The following is a 16,631-nucleotide window of genomic DNA, read 5'->3' as shown; positions in this document are numbered from 1 at the left end:
CCACACCTCATTTAACCCTCTGATATCAAGCCATGGGGCACAATCAGTAGCTAAGTGATGACAAGAGGTTGTTGGAGGCGGGGTGGACGGAAAAGACTTGAGGTGCTGGGAAGGGCAGGGCTGGTGGGGCCTGGTCCAGCAGCCCACCCAGGAACTGGCGCTACTCTTTCCCAGGTCCCTGAATCCCATGTCCTGGTCTCAAGAGCTGGCCCCACCGCCGTTCCCTTCACTCCAGACACACCTGAGGCATCTTTCCAGTGCTAGACCCCACCCAGCAGAGGGGTGGAATGTTGGGCCCAGGAGCCTTTGCAGCGGTTGGTGATCTCCCTGGGGTGTAAGTGGGACTCTTGGGCGCTGTCACTCCTCCTGCCTCTCAGTTCCCCTCTCCTCACAAATCCATGGCCTCATGAACATCAGCACCTGGGCAACTGAGCTAACCACCTGCTCCTGAGTTTCCACTCACCCAGTCCTCAGCAGGGGTGGTTCTGGTATGGCTCTCTGCACATATGCTTAGAAGTTCCCTCTCCCCCACACACCCAAGCAGGAAGCCGAGGCCTGCAGGGGGCCAGGACACATTCGGACCTAAACACACATTCGCACATGCAGGGGCACACCTCACTAATGTGATTCTCTCCACACACAACCCCAATCCTAAGCTGACTAGCTACAGGTGGCAGGGAGCGACATCTTCCACTTGCAAAAGCACCGTCTGGAAGGACAGTTTTCTAAATGTGTCTGAGACAAACCCCAGCCCCCAGCGGGGCTCTCTGAGAGGGGCTGGCTCACATGCAGAAAGAGGCCCTACTTGCAGGGACCAAGAAGGGCTGGTTTCAGGACTCGCCGTCTAGTTTCTGGACCGTGTCAAACGTGCCAACACAAAACTAGGCGAGAACAGGCTGCAGGCACGTTCCCCAGCGTTTCCCCATAGGATCTCAGATGCTGTCAGGGAAGAGCTCAAGGGTGCCACGCTTCCTTTCTTTTCCCCAAATCCTCACACCTCAGAGGTATGGAGACCCGCCCCCCCCTCCCCGCCTTGTCCCCACTCCCATCTCCTTCAGAACAGGTAACAGGAGTGTGCTGTTGCCTACCTTTTCTGAGAAAGGAAATCACTTTCTGCAGACTGCCATCTCAGACCCCCCACTGACAGCCTGGTCAGGTTCAGCAAATCTCCATGATTCTTCTGTAATTACTCAGCACACCCCCGTAGGTCAGGAGAGCCCACAACCTGGGAGTCAACCAAACCCCCAGAACCTCCCATAAGGATCCTTTCCTTAGCAGGAAGAAAGAGGGTTTTTATTTCACTTTAGAAAATTCATATTCACAAGCCCTGGCTTGGGTTAGCAACATCCTAACCAGCAGTCTGTTGAATCAATCTTAAAAAAAACCCTCCAAAACGAAGCCCTCCAGTCCCCTCAAGCTGAGTTCTTCAGCTCCTCTTGAACCTAAAGGTTCAGGCCTTCAGGTTTTGGGGGAGGGGCAGTCAGGAGAAGCTGTTTCATGCTCATGCTCCCAAGCTGGGGCTAGAGAAGGGTTTGGCTCAATAATATGCCATCTCCAAGCATACAAACACGAACACTCACATACCACACACACACTCACTCACACACCCCTGATCACTTCTGGGGAGGGTGTAGATAAGGTGGTGGTGTCAGAGCAGAGAAGAGCAAAAAATATAGTTAAGAGTAAAACCTACATCAGGTTTCTCCTTCGGTGTTTTCTCCGCAGCCCCCTCCCCACCCCCACACAGTTCTTTTTGTGTAGGGACGGCCATCAAGAAGGAAGCCAAGATCTTTTCCTTTGGGACCAAAAGCTAGACCCCTATCTCCTCTACCTGAACACAGTGATAGGACGTGAGCGCGGAGAACAGCACAACACTGCTCAACAGTCACGTCAGGGGACACCAAATTTCTGTGTCTTCAACAGCTGTCACCGAACTTGGGGCTAGTCTTGGGTGGTTCCTACGAGGGCACAAGGAGAAAGAACCCACTGTATCATCTGCGACTCCTTGCTCGACACCTCTGTCTGGCTTAGGAGTCAGTCAGTATCAGCGAGGTAGCCAAAAACTATCTCCAAGATCAACTACCCAAGGAGAGAAAGGGAAGGGGCTTCAAGGGCCACTCTCACCCAAGTTTCCTCCAGAAGGCACTTGAGCTGACCCCATTAGGTACCAGTGTGGCACCGGCCACTGCAATAGCCCAGGCCACAGCTCCTGCTCTTCCCTGAAGGAAATGAGAGGCACCTGCCCACTCTTCCTGGATCCAGCCCTTGTCTGCTCCCCCCACTGCTCTTCCTTTGTCCCCACAGTGTATAAGGAGGCCAAAGTAAGCACAGCCGCCACCCTGATCCTATTCTCCTTCAAACAGGAGGTGAGGTACAGGGCTGTGGAACATCAAGGATCAACTGCAACTAAAAACTCAATTTGGGGGAGGGCTGGACCAGCCATAGTCCCTGCTTTAACCAGGACTCTATACCTCCATATTACCTATTTCCACAGTGTGCCTGTTGAAACTGCTTTTGGATAAACAAAAACAAGAACAGAACAAACAAACCCCTCTCCCCAGTCTCCTCCATTTCAGCTGCCAGCGGGAGTCCAGGGTTGTGGGAGCCACGCTTCAGTCTTGGTCCTGCACCTTGAGTCCCCACCTGTGACCTCAGCCGAGGGTCTGGGGACTAGCTTCCCTACCCAGGAATGCTGAAGGAACTTCCCCGAGATACTCAGAGTCTCAGATTATTTACAGAGCTGAAGCTCTGGGGCCTGCCGTCCCCTGATGCACTCTTCCGGTCTCCTGGGTCCACTCCTCCAGGAGGGAGACAGGTACAGACGGGGCGGCGGTGGGACCATCAGACCAGAGGGGGTGCACTCTTCGGTGGATTCTTCTGATTACTCCCACCACCCGGGGCCCCTGCGCCTAGAGAGAAAACTGCCCGTCGGAAGTCTTGGACTGGCACCCTTGGCACATCCGTTTGTGTCTGAGTAATCGATCTGTCCGAGAAAAACACTGAGAAGAAACGGAGGGTTAAGTGCCTGAGAGAAGAAACTTGGTTACCTATTGGCTAGAGCTGTCCTTCCCAAATGGGAGAGGCGCACGTCCCATTCTACATTCCCTTGGCATGTACACAGACAGTATGAGTGCACAGTGGTTAGGAACACAACGCTGAAGTCTCAATCCTGGCCTAGCACGCAGTAGCCACGCAACCTTGGGCAAGCTATCTCAGCCCTGAATGTGTCCACTCATCTGTAAAATGGGGCTAAAGGTACCTACTCACAGAGCGGCTGCTTCATTTATCATGTATTTATTCAGTATCTCAAGGCAGGTACAGTTCCTGGGGCTGAGGACAGAGTGGAGAACCAGCGGGACAAAGTCTCTGCCCCACAGAGCTTTCATACTAGTGTTCTGCAGATACAGCCTGAGAGCGTGGAGCAAAGCTTGAGACCCAGCAAGGCATCCAGAAAGTGCTCACTGTTATCATTTCTCATCTCTTGTTTGTGTCTCGTTTTGGTCCTGGATTTTATACTCACAACACATCAGATATTGACCGCTCCCTCAGGGCAGGAATTTTTCTCTCTTCCTCCTAAGTGCACCTGTCCTGAAGTTCCATTCAATGTGTCTCTAATCCCTGATCTGCTGTGTCCTTGGGAAACTCAACCTCTCTAAACCTCAATTTCCCCATGGGCAAAATGAAGGCCACACAGCTACCTCATGGAGTTAATGTGAAGGTAACGTCACACATGGTCTCACTGTGCCTGGTACAGGCAGAGAAAGATATACCTATATAAGGCCAGAAAGATATACCTCACCCCGATGTACTAACACCATCATGGCCAGGAATGCGAGATGGCCCCTTGTTAAGCAGGGAGTAGGGGCGAGCCCTGGCTATTGGGGAAGAAAGTTTGTGCGTGGGTGTGAATGCATGACACGTGAGCTTACCTGGTGACACCGTTCACACTGGTAGGGCTTTTCCCCACTGTGTACACGCTTGTGACGCTCCAGGTGGTACTTCTGGATGAAACGCATATCACATATGTCACACTCAAATGGCTTCTCACCTGGCCCAATCAGAGAGAAGGGAGCATCAGGAGGTATACATGGCAGGGACCTCACTCCAGGTATTTTCCCAGAAATCTTTATCTTTTAGTAACGTGTAAACAGCTAATGGGGAAAGGTCCCCAAAGCTGCTGGTCTCAGCAACACCAGATACATACAATCTCTTCTGCCTCATTCACTTACCTTCTTCCCCTACTTCTAATACTTACTCCTTAAAATAAACCCAACAGGAGCTACATACAAATGCAACACAAACTATGGACTATGCTCCCCCTCTGAATGTGAGCAAGAGACTTACCGGTATGAATAAGGATGTGCCTCTTGAGGTGATAACTGCTCCTAAAGGCTCCAAAGCAGTGTTCACAAACAAAATTTTTGGGAATCTTTACTTGAAAAGAACCATTTTGTTCCACTACCACCACCTGGGGGCAAGAGTCAGGCGCATCATGAGGCTACCCTATCCCTCTGCCCCTTCTTGCCTCCATTCTGCCCTGGCCCTATTTTCAACTGCTGGATAAAGTAACTTCTCTGATGCTGTCATCTCCCACATCCCTCAGAGTTGAGAGACCCTTGGAGGAAGGAGGCAGGGTGAGCAAGCTGTCTGCTTGGTCAAACCTCACACTCTGAACTGACCTTAGAGGGAGACTGCCTGCCCCTCTGCCACAGGACCTCATGCTCCCCCGACCCTCCCCTTACCAAGGATGTTTCACAGAGGGCAGAGATCAACTGCCAAAGTGGTCTCTGGATGGAGCCAGGGTGACTCACTCACCAGCTGTGAGGAGAGCTCAGGGCTGAGCCAGAGAGGGAAGAAAGAAGAGGGCTGCCTTATTCCCAAACTGAATCAGTTTGGGCGTTTCCCCATTACCTGCCTTTTTCTTCTTTTTTTGGCCACTCTGCGTGGCTTGTGGGATCTCAGTTCCCTGACCAGGGGATGAACCCAAGCACTCAACAATGAAAGCGTGGAGTCCTAATCATTGGACTGCCAAGGAATTCCCCATTACCTGCCTTTTTAACAGTCTTTTTTGAATGAGAGGCCTCAGCCAAGCTGTCATCGTCTTTGCGGCTCCGGGATTTATCACTGTCTTTTCGGTGGCCCTTTAAATACAAATCAAATCTAAATGCACAGTCAATCTGAGAACACAAGACAGGAAGCCAAAAAGGTGCTTTGAGACAACTTGTGAATCACCTGCCCCAGAGGTTTAGAGAAAGTACGCATCCATCTCCTCTCCAAGCACCTTGGTTTTAACGAGCTGTTGTACAGGAAAGACCTTCCTTTCCTGTACCCTCTAAAATACCCATACTCATGGCCCAGCTGTATCCCCTTTCCCACTTCCCTAAACAAAAGCACTGAGGACTCAGAGCTGGGCACCTCCTGGCAGAGAGCTTGGGCCACCCGACCCCCAGGTGCCGCAATGGGCTCAAGTGCTGTACCTGACTCGAGCACCTCAGCACATCAGGGCTACCTGCCCGCTCTCCATTCTCGGCCTGCTTGCTGGCAATCTGGCTCAGCATCATCTTCTTGCTGGCTGCAGTGGGAACCAAACTCACACCTGCTAGGCCTTCACAAGCCAGGAGACTTGCCTAAGTTGAAAGGAGATGAGGTGTCAGGTCACCTGGCAGGGCAGGGCAAAAACAGACTGCCAATTTCCAAAGAACTACCTTAAACACCCAGCTACTAACATGCGGCTTCTCTCCAAGGAGCGTTCCTCCTCAGCACAAAACCCTGCTTCCTTCGAGAGTCCTCCCTAACTCATCTCACCAGGACTAGTTATTCATTTTGTCAGCTGTCAGCATTCAGACACAGACTAAGTGAATAATCAGATGCTACTGACGCTTTTGTCATTAGCACTGTGCTGGGTAAAGTGTCTATCTATACATTACTTTGAAGCTACACGAGGCTTAGAAATACCAAGAGTCCGTCCTGTTGACCCACTGACATGGGAGATTTCTGGGGGAACTTCCTTCTTTCTCTCTTGATGACACTTAGCTACACAGAACCCGCTTCTGACTGGCAGATCTCACTGGTGCCAAATGTATAGTCTATCAAGCTCTACAAACGTGTACCAGTAAAATTAGGTCATTTCTCCCTTTAGATTTAAAATTCTCTAAGTGCTGTCAAATATAAAAATTTTATATTTTATAACAAAGATGACAATTAAACCACTTGGGAAGATTTTGGAGTTGAATATACAATTTCTCTTCCTCCTCCCCGTCCTCACCATTCATGTGTGCATATTCACATTTCTCACAGTCCTTGCTCTACATAGTTTAAAAATTACTTAAGTAAGGGATATTTAGGAAAATTGCTACATTCTTCAAACTGACTTTATTTAGCCAACACTAGACAATATCCTTTTCTTACTGAAGAAACACTTTTAAGAAACAGTTGGTCAGCAAACTTCCATGAGTAATTTAAAAAGAAATTCCTTTCAGGTGATCAGTACATCCCAGGAACTCCCCCTCTCATCTTCAAGGACTTCGGAGGGAAAGGTCTGGAGGCAAGACTTAACTCTGCTGTTTGCATTGTACAATCTCAGGCAGATTACTCCACCTCTTTAAGCCTCAGTTTCCTTAAATGCAAAATGTTCACCATGGTATCTACCCTCACAGGGTTGATGAGTTAACATACAAAAGCAGCACCCCAGTACAAAGTTAGCAGTTAGGGAAAAGCAGTCTTCTCAGAGCTAGAGTGAACAGGATGCTGTGAAGTGGGTTGCAAACAAAGGAAGAAGAAACTGCACGGCTCCTCCTCTGCATGGAAAAGAAGGAAGCTATGCATGCAGCTGGAAGAAAGCCAGTGATTTCTTCCTGGTGAGGCTGGTAGGGGAGGGTCCCTGGAAGGAAGCTGGCAAAAGCTCCAGGGATGCTACAGACAGCTTTTCTCCCCAGATAACTACAATAACCTGTTGAGCCATCCTGTCTCTCCAATCCATCTTGTATCCCCACAAGGGGGATTTGGAAGGACAAGTACCTTCCAAATACACTGATCTGACGTCACTCTCCTGCTTAACACTCTTCAGAGAGTCCCCATTCCTTATGGAATACAGTTTAATTCCCCAGTAAGGGATAAAAACCCTTCAGTCACACTCAGCTTACTTCTCCAGGAAACAACTCCCTCACCCTAACGTGGCCGTCTATCACTATCTCCTGTCTTTAGCCATCCACCCCGCACCCCAATCCTTTCCTCCGTAACTAGCAAACTGCCCGCAGTACTCCCCAGCTCACCACATCCTCCCAGGACTCTAAGTCTCTGCCCAGGCAGTTGTCCTTGTCTGAACGCTCTGTTCTACTTGTTTATTTAGCAAAATCCTATGCATCCTTCCAGCTTCAACTTCTTTTTTCATCCAGGCAAAAGGCTCATTCCCTCCTCTACGGTGTACATACCTCTATTATTGCATATTCCTTCAATCAACAGACTCATTGAGTCTGTACTACTAGCCAGCCACCACGCAGTGTTGTGTATATAAAGATAAATAACAGATTGTCTCTTCATCTCCCCCAACCCCAACCCAACTAGCCTGGAAGCCTGCTGGGGTCAGGGTCAATTTTATTCATCTTTGTATCCCCAGCACAATGCCTTGCATGTAACAGGAGCTCAATAAATTCCTGTTGGAAAAAAAACAAATGAAGCATTCACCAGACTGTTTACTCCCTCATGCCCCTCAAAAGTTACTGTACCAAGTGTAAACTGAGTACATGTTGCTTTGTAAATGTCCCATCAAGGCCTGTGATGCAGTATAGCCTACCTCCTTCATTTGACTGGAAGCTCCCTGAAGGCAGGGGCTGTGGCCTGTCTCCTTTCCTTCCTCTAGATCTCCCCCTGGTGTTTAATACAGAGCTTGGCTCACTGGGTTGGTCAATATGTTGACTAAGGCAGCATTCAAGAGTGAAACTGCAAACACGCTTCCCAGTGATCTTGAAGGAGGAGGACTCTAGAGCTTTTTACCTGAGCCATGCTGATTTCTCACTTAATGCAAGTCAAAAGTTCGAGTTTCTTGCTCCACCTTTCCTTAAGACACTGTTGTTTGAAGAACTGTCACCAAATCACTGTAACAACTCTTTCGTGTCCCTTCAGTCCTGCTGCCATACTGAAATGCCTTTGTCTTCAAACAGAATTTAGTGTCCTCCAAAGTAAAGATAGATGTTCCAAGAATCCCTGGTCTCTGCTCGGCTCCTGCCTATTGTCTGAAGAAAAAGGCTGCCAGTCTCAGTTTTCCAGCTGAATTCTCTGAATGAAATTCACGATTTGTTTCAGAAACCTGAAACCAGAAAGGGAAATGGAGCTGTTAGGTGCAACATTCTCAGGCCATACAACCTTCAGTGGGCTGAACTATTTTGCCAGGTGCTCTCTGTGCAACTCTAAACGAAGACATCAGAGTTCTCTTTCTAGGTCATGAGAAGAAACTGGTCTCCAGGCCCTCGACAGGAGTAAAAGTAACTTCGGCCTCTAGTGGAGGCACTGCAGCAGGCCAACTGCTAGGATTTGCCAACTTAGGACTGGAAGGAGGAGGCGGAGGCTCTCTAGGGCTTTTGTGTCCAGTGGGCTGGCCCACGAAGCTCGAACTCTATCAAGGCGACCCGAAGTGGGGTAGAGAAAAGCTCAGGGGTTAACGCTGGGCGCTTCAGCAGCAGGCAGAAACCGGACCAGCAGTACAAGCCCAGGCCGGCCCACACGTGTGCATTCTCCGAGACCGCCCCAAGATACGTAAACTCGCTGCGGAGGTGGAAGACAAGGAGGCGAAGCCCGACGCTGCGCGTTCCCTCCCATCTTCCCTCCCTCCCTCCAGCCAGCCAGCCAGCCAGCCGCTGCGCCCGCCGCACGCACCCGGAGAGCCCAGGAGCGCGCAAGGTGCGTGCTCGCGCCCGCGTCCCTTCCGAGCAAGCCCCCTCAGTCTGGCCGGTGACGCGACCGCACGGTGGTGTGCGCGCCGCCCCTACCTCTCCTCGGGAGCGCCCCCCTTCGCCCCGGGCCCCTCCTTCCCGCCCCTCCCCCTTCCCGCGCGGTGCCCCACGGCCTGCGAGCTGCTGGAGCGCTGCCGCCTGCCTCCACAACGCTGCGCTCCCTGGGGCGTGCTCTTACCTGCCAGGCGCGGCCTCCCGCTGTCTCCCCCGCTGCGCGGCGCCTCCTCCAGGCCGCAGCACTCCGTGCCAGCCCCGTGGCCGCCGCTGCCCCCACCGGGACCGAGGCAAGTTTACAAACACCAACCAGGGGCCCCTTTCCCCGGAAGCACTTCCCCTCCCCCTTCGTCCTCTCCTCTGTGCAGCACTATCCACTTCCGGGCGGGGGCAGACAGAAAAGGGTGAGGCTGAGGGCGCACCGAGGGAGTGCAGCTGGTGAGTGGGCAGTGCCGACGGCGCGCAGAAGGACGGGAAAAGGGCCGACCGGCGGTACGGCGCGTGCGCCGTGTTGCGGACGCGCCCCCGCGGCCATCTTTATTCAGGGCAGGAAAGAAGGCCCTGAAACGTTGATATGCCGAGTGTTTGTTGAGGGTTTTGCTAGGTGAGTTTGTTAGGATTCCTGGAAGAAGCGTCATCACTTTCCCTTTCTCGCAGATGTTCTCCCTGTCGCTTATGAGTCTGGAGCCCCAAATAGTGCCAGAATAGTTAGTACCAGGCCTTTCACGTAGCTCTGTCGAGATCATCTTTACCCGAGCTTTTCCATCAGGCGCAGATCTGCAGATTCCGAGGGCCGCCCGTCAGCTGGGAGGGAAGTTTTTTGCACTATCTTGCTGAGTACACTCAACTCCAGTCTGAGAAAGGATTCCCTGGCATATTAATCGCACTCCGAAGTCTTTGATTTCCTCATACCACTTCCGCCTTTATTTCTAGACCGTCCAGTATGTAATATTGGCTTCCTCACCTCCGAAAACGCATAGGACTCTCCGGTTGTTGTTCAGTAGCTCAGTCGTGTCCGACTCTTTGGGACCCCATGGACTTAAAGCACGCCAGGCTTCCTGTCCTTCACTGTCTTCGCAGAGCTTGCTCAGACTCATGTCTGTTGAGTCCGTGATACCGTCCAACCATCTCATCTGTCGTCCCTTTCTGCCTTCAGTCTTTCCCAGCATCAGTGTCTTTTCTAGGGTCGGCTCTTCGCCTCAGATATACTGGAGCTTCAGCATCAGTCCCTGCAATGAATATTCAGGCTTGATATCCTTTAGAGTTGACTGGTTGGATCCCCTTGCAGTCCAAGGGACTCTCAAGAGTCTTCTCCAACACTACAGTTCAAAAGCATCAATTCTTCAGCGCTCAGCCTTCTTTATGGTTCAGCTCTTACAGCTGTACATGACTACTGGAAAAACCATAGCTTTGACTAGACGGATCTTTGTTGGCAAAGTAATGTCTCTGCTTTTTAATACCAGATTGGTTATAGCTTTTCTTCCAGGAAGCAAACGTCTTTTAATTTCATGGCTCTAGTCACCATCTGCAGTGATTTTGGAGCCCAAGAAAATAAAGTCTATCACTATTTCCATTGTTTCCCCATCTGTTGGCCATGAAGTAATGGGACCGGATGCCATGATCTTAGTTTTTTGAATATTGAGTTTTTTATTTCTTCATAGTGCTTCCGCCTTTATTTCTAGACCATCCAGCATCTAACTTTGGCTTTCTCCCCGAAAAGGCATAGGGCTCTCCTCAGTAGGAAACTGTGGTCTCATTGGAGATTTGGCAATGCAGGGTGGCCTGTTGGCCCAGCTACATTAGGAAAACTCCAGCCTTTCTTTAAATTCTGTTCCCAACTTTCCTGCTAAAGATGGGCTTCCCCAGTGACTCAGAGGGTAAAAAAATTCTGCCTGCAATGCAGAAGACCTGGGTTCGGTCCCTGGGTTGGGAAGATCGCCTGAAGAAGGAAATGGGAACCCACTCCATTATTCTTACCTGGATAGTTCCACGGATGGAGGAGCCTGGCGGGCCACAGTCCATGGGATTGCAGAGAGTTGGATGCGACTGCGGGACTAACACTTTCACTTTCTGCTAGAGATGGACTATGCATTAATGCACTTGATGGAAGGAAATGTCCATTTTATTTAGGTGCTGTCAGGTTGTGAGTGTAGGGAATTAACGGAGATGCCTAAATAAATAAAAAAAATCTTTGTTTATGAATGAAGACAATTTCCAGCCACTTTATGTACATAGATTTCGTTTCTGTGAGCACTTCATTTTTTTTACCAATTGACAGCAAATCTTTGTGGTCTTAAGATCATCATAGAACAGATAAAATTGAGTGAGATTATCAGAAATAAATCTTTAATTAAGAAAAAAAATAGCTCAGGGACTTCTTTGGTGGTCCACTGATTAAGAATCCCCGTTATAATGGGGAGGGGGTAGGATGGGCGTTCCATGCTTGGTGGAGGAACTAAGATTCCACATGCCATTGGGCAGTTAAGCCCCTGTGCTGCAACTCCCTAGAGGGCTGCTGCAACTAACACCTGATTCAGCCAATAAATACTTTAAAAAAAATAGCTCATGCTTATTTTAATAAGTCCACGCAGCACAAAAAAATTAAAAGGCAAAAAAAATGTTGCCATCTGAAGGTAGTCACTTTTATCAGTTTGTTGTATATACAACCAGGCTTCTTCCTATGTTCATAAAAACTTTTTTTTTTTCATCCAGAATTTGTTTTTGAGCACCACAGTGGACCAGACAAAAGTGTTTTACACATCTTCTAAGTAGTTTCACATTTTAAAAATTGTTTCAGTATTCCAGCAATTTGTATTTTAGTTTGTCTAGGCCCATCCTCAATGAACATTCAGGTTAGTTTCAGTTTTTTTGTTTTATAAACCATGCTGTATGAACATCCTTATAGTGATCCTTTTGTTTTTATAGATTTATAGGTAGGAAATGGGCATTTAAAATTTTAATAGGTCCTGTGAAATTGAATTTCAGGGGTTTGTAACAGTTTACACATTCAGAGCCATGTGTAAAAGTCCCCAGTTCCTGCAATCTTGGCAATACTGGATGCTATGAATTTTTTATACAGTTGCCAACTTGACAGGTAAAAAATAGTAATTTTATTATTTTAATTTGCATATCATTAATAGTGAAGTTGAGCATCTCTTGTTGCTTTTTAACCATTTAATTGTTTTTGTAAACTGCCTATTCACATCTCTTGCCTGTTAAGGAAAAAGTAGATCGTTTGTCTACTTTGTATTGATTGGTAGAAATCTCCATGTTACACGAACTTTTCATTTGTCATATGCTTTTAAAATTTTTTTCTCTTATTTTTCATTTATCTTTGAACTTTTTTTTAGAGTGGAAGTTGTGTTTTGTGGGAAAATATTTGAAACATTTCTATGAAAATAGTTACAAGAAAAGAATGTTTACAATCAACACTAATATTCTATTAGAGATCCTGGCCATCCAAAAGTCATTATTAGTATTTATTTATTTTTGGCTGCGCTGGGTCTTCGTTTCTGCAAGTGGGCTTTCTTTAGTTGCAGTGCCTGGGTTTCTCATTGCGACAGCTTCTCGTTTCAGAGTGTGGACTCTAGGGCGTGTGGGCTTCAGTAGTTGCAGTGTACGGGCTTCGTTGCCCCACAGCATGTGGAGTCTTCCTGGAGCAGGGATAGGACTCCTGCCCCCTGCATTGGCAGGCGATTCTTAACCACTGGACCACCAGGAAACTCCAATTTTCATATTTTTATATTCAGTATTTTCACATGATCTATCCATTCACAAAGAGAATCAAATTGACAAAATACTAAAGCCAGTGAGTTCAGCTGCATCGCCAGATGTATGATTAACAAACAACTTATATAAATAAAATACGAGAACAATAATCAACCATAAAAATATCGTAGAAAGATATCATTCACAATAAAAAAGTTTACATTTGTAGACATAAATTTAACAGGAAATTGGCAAGTTATGTGTTAAAATCAGATTATTTTAGTGGAAGACAAAAAGGGCTTGATTATTATGATTTTTGACCGTGCCTCATGGCTTGTGGGATCTTAGTTACCTGACCCGGGATTGAACCTGGACCAGGGCAAAGCACTCACTAGTGGACCAGGAACTTCCCCAAATGCTTGATTAGGTGGAGTTTTATCATGTCTGTGAATAGGAAGACTTAATATTATAGAGACAAAGTTTTTGCTTTAGATTAAGTTAAATTATTATTAAAACAGGACTTTGCATGGAACTTGAAGTGACTTTTAAATTTGTAAGGAAAGGAATAATTGGAAGAGAGCAAAGACCATTTTGGAAAACAGTGAGTAGGTAAAACGATGATGGGGCAGGGGAAGTAAAGGCATGAATCATCTTTAACCACTTTAATGTGTCTTTCTTTAAACAGAATTTTTAAAGTTTTATGTAGTTAAATCTGCCTGTGGTTTTGGGGTTTTTGTGAAATGCTACCTCAATATTATAAAAATATTTCCCTGTATTTCCTTCTGGTATTCTTAGAGTTGTATATTTTCTGTTTTACGCCTTTACCTCAGCTGCAGTTTATTTTTGTGTGTGGTGAGAAGTCGTGAGAAATGCCAGATTTAAAAGGGACTGGTGATGTAGCAGGAAAGGTCCTCGCCTAGATGTCACCTTTGTCATCTTGGACAAATTAATTTCACTCTGTCTGGTGCAAGAGTCCTTGACTTGAAGATGAGAGTCAGGCTAATTCTAGCGCTCCTGTGAAGCCCATAGGTGAAAAGTCTTTAAGAAGAAAGAAAAAACCCTTTGCATATCTTCTGAAGTATCATTAATACTGATTTTTGGTTTATACACATCATATGTAAGTGAAGTGAAACATTTTTCAGAACCTGGAAACAGTTTATTCAAGTTTGTGCAAGAGACATCTGTGCTGCTGTCTACCTATTACCTTGCCGACTCAACACCCACATTAGTGATGGCTCCAGGTCTTGTGTGTAGTGTTTTCTCCCCTTCTAGATTGTAAATTCCTGGGTGAGGGGAGAGAGGTCTAAGTCTTATCCTTAAGTAAAGCACCAAATAGAAAATAGGCATTCAGGAAAAGTATTAATTTTCATCTTTCCCACTACTACTACTTGGCAGAAGGAAGAGAAGAGTGGGAAAGATGAAGACAAATATTTTCCTGAATGCTTATTTTGTGTTTGGTGCTTTATTTAAAGGGCTTCCCAGGTGGCGCAGTGGTAAAGAATTTGCCTGCCAATGCAAGAGATGCAAGAGATACAGGTTTGATCCCTGAGTTGGGAAGATCCCCTGGAGAAGGAAATGGCAACCCCCTCCAATATTCTTGCCTGGAGAACTACCATGGACAGAGGAGCCTGGTGGGCTACAGTCCTTGGGGTTGCAGAGTTGGACACGACTAAGCATGCATGCACGCATGGTTTATGTAAGGAAGCATAAGACTTAGACCTCTCCCCGCCCAGGAATTTACAGTCTTTCAGAAGGGCAGAAGACACTGTACACACAGGAACTGAACCACTATTAACGTGGGGGTGGAGTCAGTGGAGTAATAGGTAGACAGAGGTCAGTGTTTTCACCTTCTAACAATAAATAAACCTGACTGAAAGTGCTTTAAGAAGCACGTGCCCTAATCCCTTTGCCCTCATGCAGGCTTCCTCCTGGGCAGCCTTCCTCAGCTTCCTTGGTACACCCTACCTTCAGGCCCACCCCATCACTTTTTCAAGTTGTGTTTTAATGATTACTGATTAGATTGGTCTTTTCAGATTAGTCTTTTCCTGCGCGAGCTCTCTATCACCTTAAGGAGGGTCGGAGTGTTTTCTCTTTGAAGGCTGCCCTGGGCCAATTGAGTGGAGTTAACCAGCCTTCCCTTTCTCTAGGGAGCGAGCGTGCCTTAATTTTACGCACTGGCCTCCCTCGTGACTTGTTAGCTGAAGTGAGCAAAGCAGACACACAGCATCTGGGGCAGTGCCAGGCAGCAGATACTCAGTCGCTGTTGAACTAGCTGAACCCGTTCCTCTCTCAGAGCCAGTTGGGCTGCATAGTAGAAATGAGCGGTATTGGCTACGTTGGTCACCTGGTAGACCTTTTAGATGGGAGTGAATTTTAGGAGTTAGGAAACCACACGATGTAATGGGGTCATTGCTTGAGCCTGGTGTACAGTTTGGAATTTTTGTTGCCCCTTCATTCCTTTTTTCATGTTGCTTAAAAATAATCTTTAATTACGTAAGTCAATGGAATTATCACAGAAAATTATAAAAATATAGAAGTACATAAATAAGAAAATGAAAAATTGTCTATAATCCCAATACCTAGAAATAACCACAGTTAATATTTTAAAGACTTCTCCAGTTTTTTAAAAAAATGCATGGGGAGTAACTGCTAATAGATAGGGGGTTTCTTTTGGGGATGATGACAATGTTCTTGATAGTGTGATCCATGCACAACTTTGTGACTATACTAAAAAGTACTGAATTGTACATTTGAAAAGGGTGAACTTTGTGGTATGTGAATCATATCTCAATAAAGCTCTTATATTTAAAAAAACACTTGTAGGTGTGTACACATAGTATTGTTTTATAAACTGAGAGAAAGTGCATATACTATGCTCCTTTGCTGCTAAATGTTTCAGCATATGTTTCCAAAGAATAAGAACATTCTCTTCCATAACTGCAATGCAGAGATCAAGCCATTCACAGATTCCACCAGTTCTTCCAGTGACTTTCTTTACAGCAGTTTCTTTTTCTTCCTTATCCAGGAACCCATTTAAGATCATGTGTTCCTTTTGGTTGTAATGTCTCTGCTGCTGCTGCTGATAAGTCGCTTCAGTCATGTCCAACTCTGTGGGACCCCATAGACGGCAGCCCACCAGGCTGTGCTGTCCCTGGGATTCTCCAGGCAAGGACACTGGAGTGGGGTGCCATTTCCTTCTCCAGTGCATGAAAGTGAAAAGTGAAAGTGAAGTCGCTCAGTCACATCCGACTTGTAGCGACCCCATGGACTGCAGCCCACCAGGCTCCTCCATCCATGGGATTTTTCTAGGCAAGAGTACTGGAGTGGCTTGCCATTGCCTTCTCCGTGTAATGTCTCTAGTTTCCTTCAATCTGGAACAGCTCCTTAGTTTTTCTTTGATTTTCATGATACTGACATTTTTGAAGATTACAGGCTACGTTGTTTTGTAGAATGATCCTCAATTTAGATATGTTTCCTCATAGTTAAATTCAGATGGTGCATTTTTGGCAGCAGTGATGCTGAGAGCTTTTCCATCCCTCATGTCAGGAGACCCACAATGACTGTCTGCCCCACAATTGGTGATGTTATCCTCAATTACTTGGGTAAGTTGATATTCATCAGGTTTCTCTGCTGTAAAGTTACCACTTCTTTTTAAAGTGCTTTTAAGGAAAAGAATTTTACAACATTACCCAGAAGAAAAAGCTTTATCCAGGTTTTAGTGTTGTGCTGATGTTTTGAATGAGAGAGAAAGACAAAGTAATCTTTGAAGATTTTTAAATAAAAAGGAAAAAAAATCAACGAGGAGGAGGAGGGAGGCGCTCAGTTGGAGTTTAGGTTTCAGAAGATGATACCATGCATGTAACCAGGGAACTCGAGGACAAGAGAAGATTTGAGAAGGCCGATAACGAGTCCACTTTTGGACCATTTGAGTGTGAAGTCCTGTGAGACTTCCAAATTAGGCAGGTGGCATCGTGGATCTGG

The 16,631-nt window shown here is 46.8% G+C and overlaps 2 protein-coding genes across 6 annotated transcripts in view; one reads left to right on the top strand and one right to left on the bottom strand.

Moving 5' to 3' along the window:
* Window positions 1–96: 96 nt before the first annotated feature.
* Window positions 97–9,303, bottom strand: ZNF740 (zinc finger protein 740). Of its 2 annotated transcripts, none has more exons than XM_070370859.1 (7): window positions 9,127–9,303; window positions 7,793–8,305; window positions 5,478–5,627; window positions 5,052–5,141; window positions 4,345–4,468; window positions 3,930–4,048; window positions 97–2,999 (listed from the first exon to the last, which is right to left on the bottom strand). In XM_070370859.1, exons 2-7 carry the CDS (start codon window positions 7,799–7,801, stop codon window positions 2,910–2,912), a joined length of 582 nt encoding a protein of 193 aa, XP_070226960.1. In that variant the 5' UTR covers window positions 7,802–8,305; window positions 9,127–9,303; the 3' UTR covers window positions 97–2,909. The 2 variants fall into 2 exon arrangements, with proteins under 2 accessions (XP_070226960.1, XP_070226959.1); XM_070370858.1 differs by having other exon boundaries at window positions 7,993–8,305; window positions 9,127–9,298.
* Window positions 8,696–16,631, top strand: part of CSAD (cysteine sulfinic acid decarboxylase) — a 27,435-nt gene continuing 19,499 nt past the window's right edge. Inside the window, exons 1-2 of one of the 4 annotated variants that reach the window (XM_070370857.1) lie at window positions 8,696–8,895; window positions 9,134–9,232. Coding sequence is in view for 1 of the 4 variants with exons in the window: in XM_070370854.1 (XP_070226955.1) it covers window positions 16,207–16,252 (46 nt within the window). In the remaining 3 variants the exon portion in view is untranslated. Of the gene's footprint in view, window positions 8,896–9,133; window positions 9,233–9,391; window positions 9,547–16,133; window positions 16,253–16,631 lie in introns of those variants that run through there. The other 3 variants (XM_070370856.1, XM_070370855.1, XM_070370854.1) reach the window with 3 other exon arrangements.

Source organism: Bos mutus, chromosome 5 (assembly GCF_027580195.1).
Source record: "Bos mutus isolate GX-2022 chromosome 5, NWIPB_WYAK_1.1, whole genome shotgun sequence".
In the NCBI taxonomy this organism is placed as follows: Eukaryota; Metazoa; Chordata; class Mammalia; order Artiodactyla; family Bovidae; genus Bos; species Bos mutus.
This window is presented reverse-complemented; position numbering and strand designations above follow the sequence as displayed.

What these genes read in the sequence shown, in the direction of transcription:
- ZNF740 (XM_070370859.1), bottom strand. An exon ending in CAAAAAAGACTGTTAAAAAG is followed by an intron (nt 4,469 to 5,051) that starts GCAGGTAATGGG and finishes TCTTGCCCCCAG; the next exon opens with GTGGTGGTAGTGGAACAAAA. An exon ending in GCACATCCTTATTCATACCG is followed by an intron (nt 4,049 to 4,344) that starts GTAAGTCTCTTG and finishes TGATTGGGCCAG; the next exon opens with GTGAGAAGCCATTTGAGTGT.